This window comes from Phascolarctos cinereus, unplaced genomic scaffold (genome assembly GCF_003287225.1).
Source record: "Phascolarctos cinereus isolate Bilbo 61053 unplaced genomic scaffold, phaCin_HiC Scaffold_5;HRSCAF=322, whole genome shotgun sequence".
Classification (NCBI taxonomy): domain Eukaryota; kingdom Metazoa; phylum Chordata; class Mammalia; order Diprotodontia; family Phascolarctidae; genus Phascolarctos; species Phascolarctos cinereus.
The window spans coordinates 153,234,372-153,250,302 of NW_027555958.1; the positions used below are offsets into that span (position 1 = coordinate 153,234,372).

The window sequence follows — 15,931 nt, forward strand, 5'->3', positions numbered from 1 at the left end:
AAATGTTTAAATGAAACATTCTGATTTTAGTACCTTCAGGTATTTTAATTTGGATAAATTTTTATTTTCTTTTAGATGTGTGAAAAGATAGGGAAATGTCTTCTTTCTCAATTGTAAAGTGCCTCCCCGGTTTGCAAAACAGTTTTGTGTTAACAGTAACAATAACTAAACAGAAATCAAACCCCACAAAAAACTCAAATTGGTTTTTCTCATTATTTGTAAAGGATTAACTTTGTTTATTTTAGTCCTCAGATATATTTAAAACATATTTATATAAAAAAAGGTAGAATTAGTCTTATTAATGAATAGTTTAAAATTGTTTATGGCATTTTACTGGCGGCATTTTAAATTTAGACTTTCAAATATATGGTTTGATGAAGATTATGATGAGACATTTAGGTAAATCATTTTTGTTCTCCCTTTCTGCTGCCTGTTGGTATTTAGATTGATACTTGATGACATTTTGAACCTCTTGAATGTTTTTTTGTCTATTACTTACTTTACTGGGAACACTAAACAGTTTCTGATTCACTGTAAATGAAAGTAAAGCTTAAAAGCTATTTAGCTTCAGAGAAAAGGTAGATGCTGATACTAGCTTAGATAGTTAAAAAGCCATCATGAACCTTTATGTTTCTTTAATCCTAGAATAGTTTTTAAAATAAAAATAATCATTGTAGTCCCTAGTTTGTCTTTTTTTCCCATTCTTAATGCAAGGACAAAATGTATGAAATCCCAAAGAAATAATTTATGAACTATGTTTTAGGAAAGACCCTGAAGGCTATTCAAGTTGGATTCCAATAGTTCCTTGTCACAAGACCCAATGTGGAACTATTATGTTAACTTTTCTGAGTTTCCAGTACAAACCACCAAACCCAAGTGTGCACCTTGTTTTTATTTCTGTTAAAAGATCCAGTAATTAGTAAGTGGATTAGTCTGTTAAATAATAATTGTAGCTGTTGAGTTTAAATGTTATAGCATAATTTTGTTGAACTGAATCAGGTTTTGTGTTTGTTGTTTTGATCATCCTGTTTTTTTCTTGCAGTTTTCAAACAAATCAAAATATATAAATCTGTTTACATCATACTCATTTTTTCCCCCCAAACAGGAAGATAATTCTGCTTGCAGGGTGGGCATTGTTTTTATTCCTTGCATACAAAGTTTCCAAAACAGACAGAGAGTATCAAGAATACAACCCTTATGAAGTCTTAAATTTGGATCCTGTAAGTAGTGATTTTTGTGTAATGCACATTACTTTAATGAACCCATGAAAATTAGTGTAGACGCAAGTCCTAACAGAAATCAGATAGTGGGCAAATAAAAGTTTAGAAATGCAACTCACAGTTCTGGTATTAAATTTTTTTCCAGGCTATTTTCATCAGGATTAATTTTTACTATTTGTTTAGTTATTCTGTTGCTGAGAATTTGGTGAGCTGGTAAAATATTTAAGTAGGCCCAAGTTTTTTTTTCTTAAATATCTGCAAAGCTGGTTAAATGAATAGAATAGAAGAATCTGAGGTGCACAGGTGTCTAAGATCCTAGAATCATAGATTTAGGGCTGGAAGAGATCTAAACCTAAAGTGAACAATACAGATTAGTCAACAAGCATTTATTAAGCACCTATTATGATCTAAGTGTTGGGGATACAAAAATAAAAATATTCCTACTGTCAGGAATCTTACATTTTATTGGAGGAGAGAACATGTATATACATAAGTATATTCAAAATACATAAAAATAAATACAAGTTAACTTTTGGAGGGGAGAGAAGAAGACACCAACAGAGGAATCAGGAAAGGCTTCATGTAGAAAGAAGTGCTGTAGCTGAGTTGGTTGGAAACTAGGGATTCTAAGAAGTGGAGGTGAGTAGGGAGGGCATTCCATTTATGGTTTGATCACAGTCTTATGAATAGGATCATGATTCAGTGACGTTATTTGCAATAAGTAGTTGGACAAATCCAGAGTTGCTTGAAAGCTAAAATTGCTTAGGATTGATGGTGGAAAATAGAGGGGGAAATGTAACATTCACTCAAGATATTCTTCTTCCCCATTCTCCTTCCTGTGTGAGGTGCGATTTTCAGATTGATGAACAACTAGGAAATTTCTTTTAGAGCGTGCTTAGCGTTGTAAAATGGAAAGGGATGTGAAAGGTGGTCTAATTTGGCTGCCTTATCTTATGAATGATGAAAATGAGGCCTCCTTCAAATTGAGACTTGTGCAAGGTCTGTTGTTTCACAGACAAGGCTTAATTTCTTTCCTATTTCCTCCCAGTTCCTCCCACTTTCCCTATACCTCAGCACAGAAAAACTGCTAAGTGGGACAGGTTGAGCCTGCAAAATATGTTTATATAATAATATTTGGATTACATGCTATGAAATGTTTCCCGTATTATCACATAGAAGAAATTTTCAGGTTTTATTAATTGTTCTATAAATAATTTAGAAGTGAAAAAAATTGTAAGTAAGCATGATAGCTTTTTGGAAATTTAATACTCTATAAAGTAAAAGCATAAAGAAAAGTTTTAATGGTAGTTATTAGTCAAGACATTAAGTTGATCAGAGAAATATTGGCAAACAGATGGAACTGAATAAGTCTTCTAATCTTTGTGTTGATAATTAAACTATTTCTCTTGATGACTCTTTTAGCTAAATGCTTTAATTTACTCTCAAACACTTCCACTTCTGTGATGTTTAAATCTGAGTGTAATACTATATTTTATGGAATGTCAGCTGTGGATTCTGCAAGTGATAGAACTATTTTTTCTTAGTTCATTGCTGTATGCATTTTGGGTTATATAATATGGTGAATTGTATAGTGCAGTCTCATTTACTTAGTACTAAGGTTTTTATTTTCTTTTAGGGTGCAACAGTAGCAGAAATTAAGAAACAGTATCGTTTGCTGTCACTTAAATATCATCCAGATAAAGGAGGAGATGAAGTTATGTTCATGAGGATAGCAAAGGCCTATGCTGCGTAAGAATCTTGTTCACATTCTCTAATATGTATTAAACATATTAATATAGTGTAAAATAATGGTAAAAAGTAACTTACTTTTTACCACTATTTTATGCTGTATTAAAATAGGAAAGGAAATTAAAATGTTTGTTTGGTTACTACTTTTCTTATAAAATGTTGAATTCTCATGTTGTTGAAGCTCTCATCTGTGGCACTGATTGGTAAACCATTCCAAAGGGCTATTTAAGTCTTCATTTCAAATATCTTTAGTTTACATATTGACAAGTATGTTTGCCATGTGAATTATTGAATGATGATATAAGTAAAATGATATGTTAAGCTTTTCTTTCCTTACCCACCTTTTTACCCTGTAGGTTTAATGTCTTCTTTCTAACATGCCGTTATAGCTTATCTTTTTATCTGTGTATGTATGTGTGTGTGTGTGTGTATAGATGGATGCATGCATTCTCTTTGTTTTACTTCCTTTAAAAGTTCTATCTGATCTGCTGTTAAGTCTTTTATTTTTAGTCTTATGCTTTTTCTGTTATCCTTACTATGACAGCTTACTCCTTTTGTACCTGGGTATTTAGGATTTTATTTTGGATATTCATCAGTTTTTCCTTAAGGCTTTCAAAACTTCTAATTTTATTTTCCTGCATTGCCTAAACTTTTCCACTATTTTATTGAGTTGTGTTTGTTGCCAAATGATTCCTGCAGACATTTGCTAATACATCATAATAATTTTATATGTGGGACCTTTCTAGTTGCAGAAATTCTTAACATTTTTTCCCATGAACCCCCTTGGCAGTCTTCTGCATTCCTTCTCAGAATACTGTTTTTAAATGTGTAAAATAAAATACCTAGAATTATAAAAGGAAACCAATTATGCTGAAATATAATTATCAGAATTTTTTTTTAAAAGTTCACAAACCCAGGTTAAGAAACTTTGTCCTACTGTGATCTCTCTCATCTTTCCCCCCTTTGAAAAAGACCCCTTCAGTAATCTTATAGTTAAGTAATGGTGGTGAGGATTAGTAGATTGTTTGTATACTGTGATTTCCATTTTTCCTTCTCTTCTCAATTTTTTTTCTGAAAATAACGGGTCTATTTCTCTTTGTTATTAAAGTGAGTTCAGTGATTGATAGGGACTGTTAGGACTGGATAGATGTGATAGATTTGCCGGAAGCTTGTCTTCTTTCTTATTCCTATCCCTATTCACTTATCTCTTAAATAGTTATGGCCTAGAGAAAAGAATAGTTGCATTTTGAGGAGAGTTTGATTCATGCTTGCAGTATGTTGGCAGCTCCTACCCCAAGAAGTAGGACCAGTGTTGCTGTGATGGAAATAATTTAATATATATGAGTCTTTGCAGATTACTTGCTGTACTGTGAATGGCATAGCTCAGAAAATGGGATAATTTGCCCTGTATTCTTAGGGCTACCATTGGTACCATTCAGAGTCACTGTATCTTGAACCTTTAAGTAATTTAAAAAAAATGCCTGCAAGGTGTTTTCCTTTCCTTTCTCCACAGTTCTCTTCCCACAGTTCTGCTCCTAAAAACAAAACAAGATTTTCCCATGTCCTTACTCCCCTTCTCAGCCTCCCCCTCCCACCATTATGTACGTAAAGCCCCAAATATCTATTCCTGGGAAAAGGTCCATGGAGAAGTAATTTACTTGCAGACTGAAGTTAGGTGCTGGAATGACAGGTCACAGTTGACAAACAAGTCTAATTAGGTCTTCTGTGCAAAAGCATGATGATAGTATTTTAATCCTTTGCTTATTATTGCCACAGTAGCTCAGAGTCAACTATAATGTTCAGCGATTGTATAGAAAATAGGACAGCTATGTTCTCATTCTCTGATTGCATTTTTTTATAGTATTCCAGAGTAGAGAGGTATAGGATTGTCAAAATAAAGTCCTTTGATGATTTCCTAGGATGTTGAATATATGATTCTTGTATATGACTAGAAAACTGCTGTATATGTCGAATCTGCTGTTAAGCCAGTTTTTCCCTTTACTGCTGTGGCATAGAGGCATATAGTAAAGATGTAAACAAAAGGTTAGGGTATAGGGTAGAGTTATAAAACTTTTACATAAATGTTTAGGTTGATTTGTATTCTTCTATTTTAAAAACTTTGTGAATTATGATTTAGATAGTTTTGTACTTTTATTATTTTTCATTGTCATCAGCAAAATACTTTTACAGATTGATTTCCAAGGAAATTTTGTTATTAGAACCTTGCTACTTTTGTGTTTTTATTCAGTGACTATTAAGCAATGATTTTGTTTCACTCAAATCCTTCAACCTGATATACACACTTCTATTAGTCTCTTGCTCTAATAATGTAGTTCTTCAAGATTTATACAACCTTTTATTTTTAATTTTTTTAATTTTTTAATTTTTTTTAGGCAATTGGGGTTAAGTAATTTGCCCAGGGTCACACAGCTAGTGAGTGTCAAATTTTTGGTCTGACAACCTTTTATTTTTTAAAATAAATTTTATTGATATCTTTGGGGAAGCTGAGGCTGGTGAATTACTTGAATTTGGGAGTTTTCAGCTGCAATAAGCTAAAGCTGAATGAGTGTTTTCACTAAGTCTGGCACCAATATGGTAAGCCCCCAGGAAGGAAGGGGCTGCTTAAGGATGGATAAACTGGCTCAGGTTGGAAATGGAACAGGTCAGAGCTCCTATGCTGATCAGTAGTGGGGTCAGGCTTCTGAGTGGCAGCTCTACTTTAGTCTTGGCAAGATGAGGAGATCCAGTATTCTGTCCTCCTACCTTCCTGGCATGTAATATACACTCAGTAAATGTTATTGACTAACTGCTTTTCTTCTCATTTTTTTGTGATATGATCTTTAGTCTTCAGGTGACATTCATTTTGAATTTAGTGTAAAATAGGAAGTAAGATGTAATTTAAGTAATTTAAGATGTAATAAGCCCAGTTTCTTCGAGATTGATTTCCAGTTTCCCCAGCATTTTTTATTTTTTTATTTTTAATTTTTAAATAATATTTTATTTTTCCCCCAATTACATTTAAAGACAATTTTTAGCATTCATTTAAAAAAAGAACCAAACCCAAAACCATTGCTACCAGGATTTACAAGGAAAACAGGAAGCTGGGAAATTATTTTTACATCATATGTTTTTACATACATAAAGACCTCATTTTTCAAACATAGAAAATTGGGTCAAATTAATAAATGCTCAAAGGATACGAAAGGTACTTTTCAGATGAAGAAATTAAAGCTGTCTGTAGTCATATGAAAAAACTCTCTAAATCACTATTGATTAAAGAAATGCAAATTAAAAACAACTCTGAGGTACCATCTCACACCTATGAGATTGACTAATGTGACAGAAAAGGAAAATGATAATGTTGGAGGGGATGTGGGGAAACTGGGATGCTAATACGATGTTGGTGGAGTTGTGAACTGATCCAGCCATTCTGGGAGAGCAATTTGGAACTATGCCCAAAGGGCTATGAAACTGTGCATATTCTTTGATTCAGTAATACCAACTGCTAGGTGTGTGTCTCAAAGACATTTTTTAAAAAAGGAAAAAATATAAAAATATTTATAACAGCTCTTTTAGTGGTAGCTAAGATTTGGAAATCCAGGTATTGCCCATCAGCTGGGAAATGGTTATACAAGCTGTAATATATGATTGTGATAGAATATTATTGTGCTGTAAGAAATGACAAGCAAGATACTCTCAGAAAAATCTGGAGAGACTTACACGAACTGATACAAAGTGAAATGAGTAGAATCGGGAGAACATTGTAAACTGTAAGAGCAGTAATGAGCAACTGTGAATGACTTGGCTGTTCTCAGCAATATAGTGATCCAAGACAACTCTGAAGGACATATGAAAAATGAAAGAACTGATGGAGTCTTTATACAGGTAGAAGCATACTAAAAAAATGCTGTCCAGGCTTTTTTTTTTTTATCATGGCTTTCAGGTAGGTAATCCAATAATTCTTAAATTATCTCTTCTGAACCTGTTTTTCAGGTCAGTTGTTTTTCCAATGAGATATTTCACATTTTCTTGTATTTTTTTTTATTCTTTTGATTTTCTTTGATTGATTCTTGATGTCTCATGGAGTCATTAGCTTCTGCTTGCCCAATTCTAATTTTTAAGGAATTGTTTTCTTTAGTGAATTTTTGTACATCTTTTCCAATTTTTTTTGTGCTCCCTTTACCAGGCTCTTGACTTTTTTTCCTGATTCTCATCTCCAGCATAAGAGTCATAAAAATAGCCCTGTATACTTCTCAAGGTTGTTGTAAAGGTCATGCTAGGCAAAGTATGTGAAAACACTTTTGAAAACTGTACATCTTGGAAGTGCAAGGTGCCACTATTGTGAATATTTGTTAATGTTAGCATGTCTTTCTGATTTTTGAATTTTTTTTTTTAATGCTAGTTTGACTGATGAAGAATCTCGGAAAAATTGGGAAGAATATGGAAATCCAGATGGGCCACAAGGTAATGGATCTTAAAATTTCCAATGTTATAGGAGTAGATATTGCAAAATTATTAACTAGATTAGAAAGCATATCTTTGCTTTTTTAAAAGGCAAGACAATGAATATATATATTTCAAAAGCTTGAGTGAAACATATATCCTGTGTAAAGTAAGTGTCATTTAAATACATTTTTTCCCTTTATCCAAGAAACTAGCTTGAAGAATCAGGTCCAGAAAATTTCTAGGAAAAAATCCAGTCAAGAAATAAGTATAATAATGGGTATAATTGTTAAATCACTTCAAGCTAACTTGAAAGGCAGTTGAAAATTCAATTTCTTGTATTTAAATTATTACAAAAATTCAGGTCCAAAAATAGAAAAAAACCCATTCTTTTTGGAGTTGGTCAGCAAGAAGTTGAGTCCTAAATTCTCCATTAAAATCTGTAGATTATTGCCTTGTAAATTTGAGAATCATAAATTTGATATTCTCTGGTGCTTTTACTTTTTTTGTCTCCAAAATAAAGCCTGGTATAATAAGTTGAAATTCTTTGGATGTTTTTATCCTTTTAGCCACAAGTTTTGGAATTGCTTTGCCGGCTTGGATTGTGGATCAGAAAAACTCCATTTTGGTAAGTTTTCTCAGTTAAAGACTTAATAAATAAGATGGTTGTATGTGATATGAGACTGCTAGACACAAGTTTAATGTGTTGCCCTGTTTTTGTTGGGGCAGCTGGGTGTTGTAGTGGATAGAGTGCTGAACCTGGAGTTAGGAAGACAAATTTCCCTGAGTTCAAATCTGGCCTTAGATACTTACTAGTTGTGTGACTGGGCAAATCACTTAACCCTGTTTGTCTCAGTTTCCTCATCTGTAAAACGAGTTGGAGAAGGAGATGGCAAACGACTCCAGTATCTTTGATAAGAAAACCCCAAATGGGGTCCCAGAGAATTGGGCACAACTGAAAAAAACAACTGAACAACCACAACCTATTCTTTGTTATATAATGTATAATTCTTAAGATAATGAGTCAGGGAATTGGTCCATTTTTATTGCTGATGGGAAGGGAAAGTACATTATGATGGCCAAAAGTCTAAAAGTACTCATAAAATCTAAAATGGGTGGTAGTTCCTTCTGAAAAATTTGAGAAAAACTTCTAACCCACTGATTGGCCTCTACCTTGTAAAATTTAAATTACCCGAATTTAAAATGTGTTCCATTGGCACTTTTAGGAGGACATAAAGTATCAGAATAAGTAGTAATGTCATTGGAACTTGAAAAAAATCTTGGGGATCATTTTATTTCTTGATCAGATAGAGAAGATGAAAAGCAGCATGGTTAAATGGCTAGCAATGGATTTGGAATAAGAGGACATGGTTTTGAATCCCATCTGTACTAATTAACTACCTCTGTGAAAACTCTCTGCAAATCATTTAACTTTTTCATCTTTAGTTTCCTCATTTGTAAAATAAGGGGCTTGGACTAGATGATCCATAAGGTCCTAAATCTTCATCCTAGGTATGATGTACTTAACATTTTTTATTTACTAGCCTGCTTTGATTCATATACAATGGTTTTAAAATACTTTCAGTTGAAAATGTCTGTAATTAGTTATTAAATATTACCTTGTTTTATGGCAGAGTGACAGATCTGTAAGAATCATTGTAACTGTCCACTACAGTCTTAATAATTTACTATAGGCATGTTTGTTATGCTTTGGCATGGGATGTGACAGGGCTTGCCAAGGAGAATCTATAGACAATCATTAGAAATAAGGGGAAGCACTAGGTTAGGAATCTAGAATGACAAGACAGGATTTAAGTATCACACAGTTCTAAAAATCAGAGCTGTGATAGGTTAGGAATCTAGCCAGACAAGACCAGACATTTGAGAGGCCAAGGCCAGCAATCCAGGACCTACTGTGTGGAGTTAAATGCCAATAATCAGGATACCATTAAGCATATATGAGATTGAAATGAGCATTTCAGCAGTTTATGTAGAGGTTTCTAAATAAGTTAGCAATTGGTGGTATATCCTGACAATGTCTCTTACTCTATATGTCTTTTTCCCTAACCTTGTCTATAGAATATGTTATTTATGATAATTCATGTATTCTTCATGATGTAGGTAACCCTTTTTCCCTTTTTTCCCACCCCAGGTTTTGCTTGTGTATGGGTTGGCTTTTATGGTTATCCTTCCAGTTGTAGTGGTAAGAATTTTAAATGGGAATTTATTATGTTTTTAGTACTAAACTTAGGGTGAAATATTTGTGAATTTGCGCCTAAAAGTTAGAAACCTTATTTTGTGTGATATTTTATCTAAAGTTACTTTTCACTTGATTAATATTAAAATTAACATCTTGAACATATTATTGTTCTGCTTAAACTCTTGGTCCAGAATTTTATTTGAAACATTCTTTATCTTATGCTCTTGTGTTAAAGGAAATTCTAGCTGAAACTTTAAACATTGATGTATTAACTCATTGATAAACACAGAAGAGATTTAAATTTAACTCAGTCTAATGTCAGCATCGACTAATTGTTGTTGATGTGGAATAAACTGATATTTACACCAAATTTCAGTTGTTATCTGTTGACTTAGAGACATTGGAGGAAGGTGGAGAATGTTGGCTCTTAGAAAATCACGACATTAACTTTTATTTTTAAACACGGTTTTCATTTTGGAGTTTTTATCTAAGTTTATTCTTTCTTACTGTTTTATTCATGTCTTAGGGCTCTTGGTGGTATAGATCAATACGCTATAGTGGAGACCAGATCTTAATCCGCACAACTCAAATCTATACATATTTTGTGTATAAAACCCGGAACATGGATATGAAACGTGAGTAAAGCAAATGTGATGTTCTGTCATTAGTTTTGTACTTTAGGTTACATCCTTTTTGTACTTAAAAAGCTACAAATCTTGTAGCGTTTTATATTTAGTTAATGCAGTTTTATGTTTGTTAACTGTGTTAGAGAAATGCTTATACTGGAGAAATTCTAATTTCCAATATCATGACTATTCTAAATAGTTTATCTTAAATTGCTAAAGTTACGAGAAGATGCTAATATACTTCACATTTCTCAATTTCAGTATTTGTATTATTTATTCATTTGGTTATTTTTCATCTGAAATTTGATGCTGAAAACTAGATGTACAATTTTGAATTAATAAATATAAAAGGATCCTTGATAATTAGCGTATTGGAAGAAAATTACTAGACTGTATTTGGGCTTAAGAAGGTGACTATCCTATTTTCCTCCTGCTCATGGATACACTTTACTAAAGGTACATTTCTGTGCTGCAAAACTACTTTTCTTTATAATTTTTATTCATAACCTCTAGCATTTCAGAACTATTGAATTGAATTCACATTTTTTAGTCTAATCCCTACCTGAAGCATAAATTCCCTCCATAACTTTTCACCAATTAGGCGTCTCTGCTTGAAGACCTTCAGTGAGAAAGAACTCACTATATCTTGAGGCACTATCTCCTATTACACTAATAGGACATCTCCAAAAAATTCATATCTGTTTTCCTATGTCTTCTGCTTACTTTTGTGCATATGTCCTTTTGCAGAATGAGGAACTCATTCTTTTTTTGTTTTGTGAGGCAATAAGGTGACTTGCCCAGGGTCATACAGCTAGTAAGTGCCAAGTGTCTGAGGTTGCATTTCAACTCAGGTCCTCCTGACTGTAAGGCCAGAGCTCTATCCACTATGCCACCTAGCTGCCCAAGGAACTCATTCTTTAGCAGGACCACAAAAATATTTCAAATTCACATTTCACATTGTTATATTTCATTAATATGTATTTTTTAAAAATCAGAAATGCCAAGCAGGTTTTTGGACTTGTCTTGGACTTACCTATAGTTATGTTCTGGATTCTCACATCATTTTCCTTAGAAATTGGAAAGGCTGTAATTTTTTATATGGGTAATCAGGCACATGTGACTGAGATGTAAACACATCTAAAATTCTTGAGAAATGAGTGATTAGATTTCTCTCTTCCTATATAATATAGTATCTTGACTTGTGTTAAGCTTAAGCTTTTTCCTTTTTTTGAAGGTATTACATGTTTATGATAGGATTTAAGGGGTTTTTGACAATAGTGTAATAGCATTTCTGGTTTGTTCCAGGAGCCTGACATTTTCAGGGCATTGACATTTTATTATTGTATTTAACATTTCAGTAGCATGTGTTCTAATAACCTCAAAATTGATGCTACTCAAGAGCTGCTGAAAAAGTCTTCCTCTTCACCCAGACAATGCCCAGTGAACCCATGGTTCCATATTACCTAGGCTGATATGGGTTAAAATTTTGGATATATTTGGCTTTTGCCTCCATGAACTTTTTATTTTGCAACGGGTAAAGAGATGTTTGCATCCCATTTTTAGTTTAGGGACACTTGGGCACAACTTCTTGAATAGAATTTGTTTATTTTTAACAGATCCTTTTGGAATCTGAAGTTAGTGATGTATGTTTCTGCTGAGTTGTGGTGACATATTAATTTTAGTGATGAGGCATATTTCTTCCTCAAAATAATACCCTAGGAATACATAGTAAAGAGTGAAAATTTGTTTCTGCCGTCTTTGAAGTTTATCCTGATGTATGGTACAAAGTAGTACCTGTTGCTCTAGTGTTAATGAAGTTGTCTAGGGGAATTTAGTAGATATGCCAATTGATTTATTTTGCTAATTTTTATTGTTTTGGCAGGTCTCATAATGGTATTAGCTGGAGCCTCTGAATTTGATCCTCAGTATAATAAAGATGCCACAAGCAGACCAGCTGACAACATTCAAATACCCCAGGTTAGGTCATTTCCAAAAGTATTTTGCTTAATGTTTGGATACTAAATCTAGTGCTTATGCGTGTGTGTGTGTGTGTGTGTGTGTGTGTGTGTGTGTGTGTATAAATATGTTAAGTATTTATCTCATTTACCTAGCTAATCAGAGAAATTGGCAGTATTAATTTAAAGAAGAATGAGCCTCCACTTACCTGCCCATACAGCTTGAAGGCCAGAGTTCTTTTACTATCTCATCTTGCTAGGATGAAAATTCCTGAAACACTTGAAGAAGGTAATTATGATTCTAACATCTAAAAGGCTTTAATGGGACCAAAGCATCAGATTTAATTAGACCTCATGCTATAGTGTTTATTTAGCTATTCATTTCTGTTCAATCATATAATTGCTCAAGGACCCTTTAAAAAAGAATCTATATGCTATGTAATTACTTTACAAATAGCCTAATATGTCAGATATTTTGATGTGTTAAAATTTAGTGTTTTGTTTCAAGGTGACAATTCTAATTTTGGGAAGGTTACTTTCAAGTTATTTGTAGCTTTTCTTACAAGAACAAAAAAAGCTCTCAGAGCCTTGAGATAATGGCCCTCTTTTCTACAAAAGCAATCTTATAGATTGAGGGTGGGAGGGTAGTAGTTGAGGTAGGGTAGGGGATCCATATGGATGCTTCTGTGGCTGTTATTATCTAGTCATAAAAATTAGAAAAGTTTCCCTGAGATCTTTGATGATTTTATAGATACATTTTTATAGTTTTAGATCCATGGCCAGTACTGAAACTTCTTTGCTTAGTTTCCATTAAAACTTTCATTGGTCCAAAACATTTTAAAATGGACTGGAGAGTCTTTTGAAGCATCAGTGATTTCGGGAAAGTTACTTATTTTTAGAATCTTTTTAAATTCAAATTTTACAAAAGATAAAGTATTTATAAAACTTTCTTTTTAATCCACAAAAGAAATCTTAATGGGTGTTTCTGAAAACTAGACAGTTAAATATTGATTAATTGATGAATTATCATGGCAGTTCTTATTACTGACTCAAGTCATAAATGAGCTTTATTTTGCTTTGGTTGCTGAGATCTTTATAAACATTTGTGTCTTCTCATCAATTTTCAGTGTTGGCTTGTGTCCCTCTTTCTTTTAAAATCATTTTTGTATAGGTTAAAAACATGGTGGATGCCAGAATCATATTTTCTGCATTTGGTATAATAAGGATGGATGACAGAGTTAAATATTACTCTGAGTAGTACTTTTTCCACTTTTAAAAAATGCTCTTTGTTTGAATGAGTTCATTTGATATTTATTCTTAGTTTTTTGCCTGTCAGTAATTGTAGTTAACATGGAAATTTCACCAAATGGTGGTAATTACTCAAGCTTTTGAAGTAAAGCAGGATTAAATTTGTTGGAGAAAAAAGTAGAAAATTAAGTTCCTAAGTTTAAGATTTATGTTAAAAATTCTTAGTAATTTTGGGTTTGAGGGATCATAGGGTTGCCTGACTTCATTATGATAAAGTTTAGGAAGACTTTTTAAGGTAACCTTATAAAATTGTAATCAAAGCAAATATCTAAGTTTTTCTTACATGTGGAAGTGAGTTTGCATAGTTCTTGTTCCTACAGTTGATAAAGATGATCTAGTTATAAAAACTAGCAAGATTTCCCTGAGATCTTTGATTATTTTGTAGATCAGCAGTTTATCCTGAAAAAGTGCCCTGCCTTACTGCAAGAAATGGTTAATGTAATCTGCCAACTAATAATAATGGCTCGGAGCCGAGAAGGTGAGGAGGAAACATAATTATTTTGTCCTCTTTCTTGCAAGCATATGTAGATTATAATTCTCAATATTCACAGGTTTACTGATACTTAAGTGAATTCTGACCATCAGTGTTTTGGACTTTTATTTATCTTTTCCCTCTTTACTTTTTCATTTTTATTTTATATAAAGACATACTTATAACAAAAGAATAAGAATTAGTTAATTTATTTACATATAATACCAAATAGTTTTTAAAAAATGAAAAACAGGACATAAGCATAAGGATGTGTTGTGTCATTTCTAAGCGTAATCCTCTTAGTTATGTTTTTTTTCAGGTCTTTGTTCTGTCTTCCTTTGTCTCAGCTGATATGATAAGCTGATAAATCCCAATATTTGTTATTATTTTAAGTTTTATTGATGACTAAAGTATAAAACAAAAGGCATTTTCCCTTAACACTTCCTTCTCTTGTAATAAAGCAAAACCATTAGAAAAAGGGAGCATATTTGACAGTGTATGCTACATTTCATAACTTTACTTCCTCACCTTTCTGATAAGAGGAGGGAAATATTCCATAATAACTTTTCTGGGATCCAAATTGGTCATTATAATTAATAAGTATTTTATTGTCTTTCAGTGTAATTTTTGTTTTTGTTTTAGTAATCTCTGTCTATATTTTCCTGGTTCTGCTTCGCTCTGCATCAGTTCATGCAAGTTTTCTCACATTTCTTGGAATTCCTCATGTTTGTTTCTTATGGCACAAGAATAAATTCATTATAGTCATATACTGTAGTTTGTTCAGCCATTGCAGAATTAGTAGATGTTCACTTTGTTTCCAGACAGTCAGCCAATAAGTATTTATTAAGGGCTTATTATATGTCAGGCACTGATTTAGCACTGGTGGTACAAAGAAAGACAAGAACACCATTGTTGCCCTCAAGGAACTCATTCTAATGGGGGAGCCAACATGTAAATATGTATGTGCAAAATGTAAGTAACTGTACATACAGTATATGTACCCCGATTGACCTGAGGAAGGTGAGATTTGAGCAGAGTCTTGAAGGAAGCCAGGTAAAGGGGTAAGGAAGGACAGCATTTCAGGCATGGGGGACAACCAGTGGGAAGACATGGAATATCATGTGTAAGGGACATCAGATAGTCCAGTGTAGCTGAATCACAGGTATGTGGAGAGAAATAAAATATAAGAAGACTAGAAAAGTAGTAAAAGGCCATGTTTTGAAGGTCTCTAAATGCCAAATAGATGACTTTATATTTGCCCCTGAAGGTAATAAGAAGCTGCTAGAGTTATTAAGGAGGAGAGCAACATGGTCAGAACTGTGCTATGGGAAAATCACTTTGCTGCCAAGTGGAGGGAAGGGTAGAGTGTGTAGGGACTTGAGGGAGGGAGATGAATTAGAAGACTTTTGGGTCTGCACTCGGTGGCTATGTGAGTGGAAGGAAATAAATGTAAATAAGAAACGTGGGAGATACAAGTGACAGGATTTGACAGCATATTGAATATGTGGGGAGCATGAGAATGAGGAGTCTAAAATGATAAATTGGGAGTGTGAGTGACTGGAAGGATGTTGCTGTCAAAGGTAATAGGAAAGCTGGAGTGGGGGCAACTTGGAGAGGATTGGAGAAAAGAGATAATCAGTTATGTTTTGGACCCATTGAGTTTGTGATGCTTTTAGGATAGGTTCTAGATCCTTAAAAGAGTAGGGGACACAGGTTTGACTAGAGCTGTAGGGAGAGATTAGGGCTAGATATTAGGTCTGGATGTCATATACATAGAAGTGGTAAATAAACATTTTTTTTCCAAAGAAAACATTTCTTTTCCTAGGGTTTTATTTCAGTGTTACTGCTAGGTTTGAATGTTTTAATTCTTTTACCCTGTCTCTTTCTTTTCTTTCCCTTAGACTCTTTTGGTGTTAGGTAATTCTCCATTGTAAAAGTGAAGTTAGAGTAATTCTTTC

General features: G+C 33.2%; 1 protein-coding gene across 1 annotated transcript in view; it reads left to right on the forward strand.

Moving 5' to 3' along the window:
• The window catches only part of SEC63 (SEC63 protein translocation regulator), a 70,944-nt gene that overhangs the window by 23,796 nt on the left and 31,217 nt on the right, over nt 1-15,931 (forward strand). Inside the window, exons 3-11 of the mRNA XM_021008087.2 lie at nt 1,106-1,220; nt 2,857-2,969; nt 7,372-7,433; nt 7,982-8,040; nt 9,565-9,615; nt 10,139-10,247; nt 12,121-12,215; nt 12,350-12,482; nt 13,887-13,979. Coding sequence (XP_020863746.1) covers nt 1,106-1,220; nt 2,857-2,969; nt 7,372-7,433; nt 7,982-8,040; nt 9,565-9,615; nt 10,139-10,247; nt 12,121-12,215; nt 12,350-12,482; nt 13,887-13,979 — 830 coding nt within the window. The remainder of the gene's footprint in view (nt 1-1,105; nt 1,221-2,856; nt 2,970-7,371; nt 7,434-7,981; nt 8,041-9,564; nt 9,616-10,138; nt 10,248-12,120; nt 12,216-12,349; nt 12,483-13,886; nt 13,980-15,931) is intronic.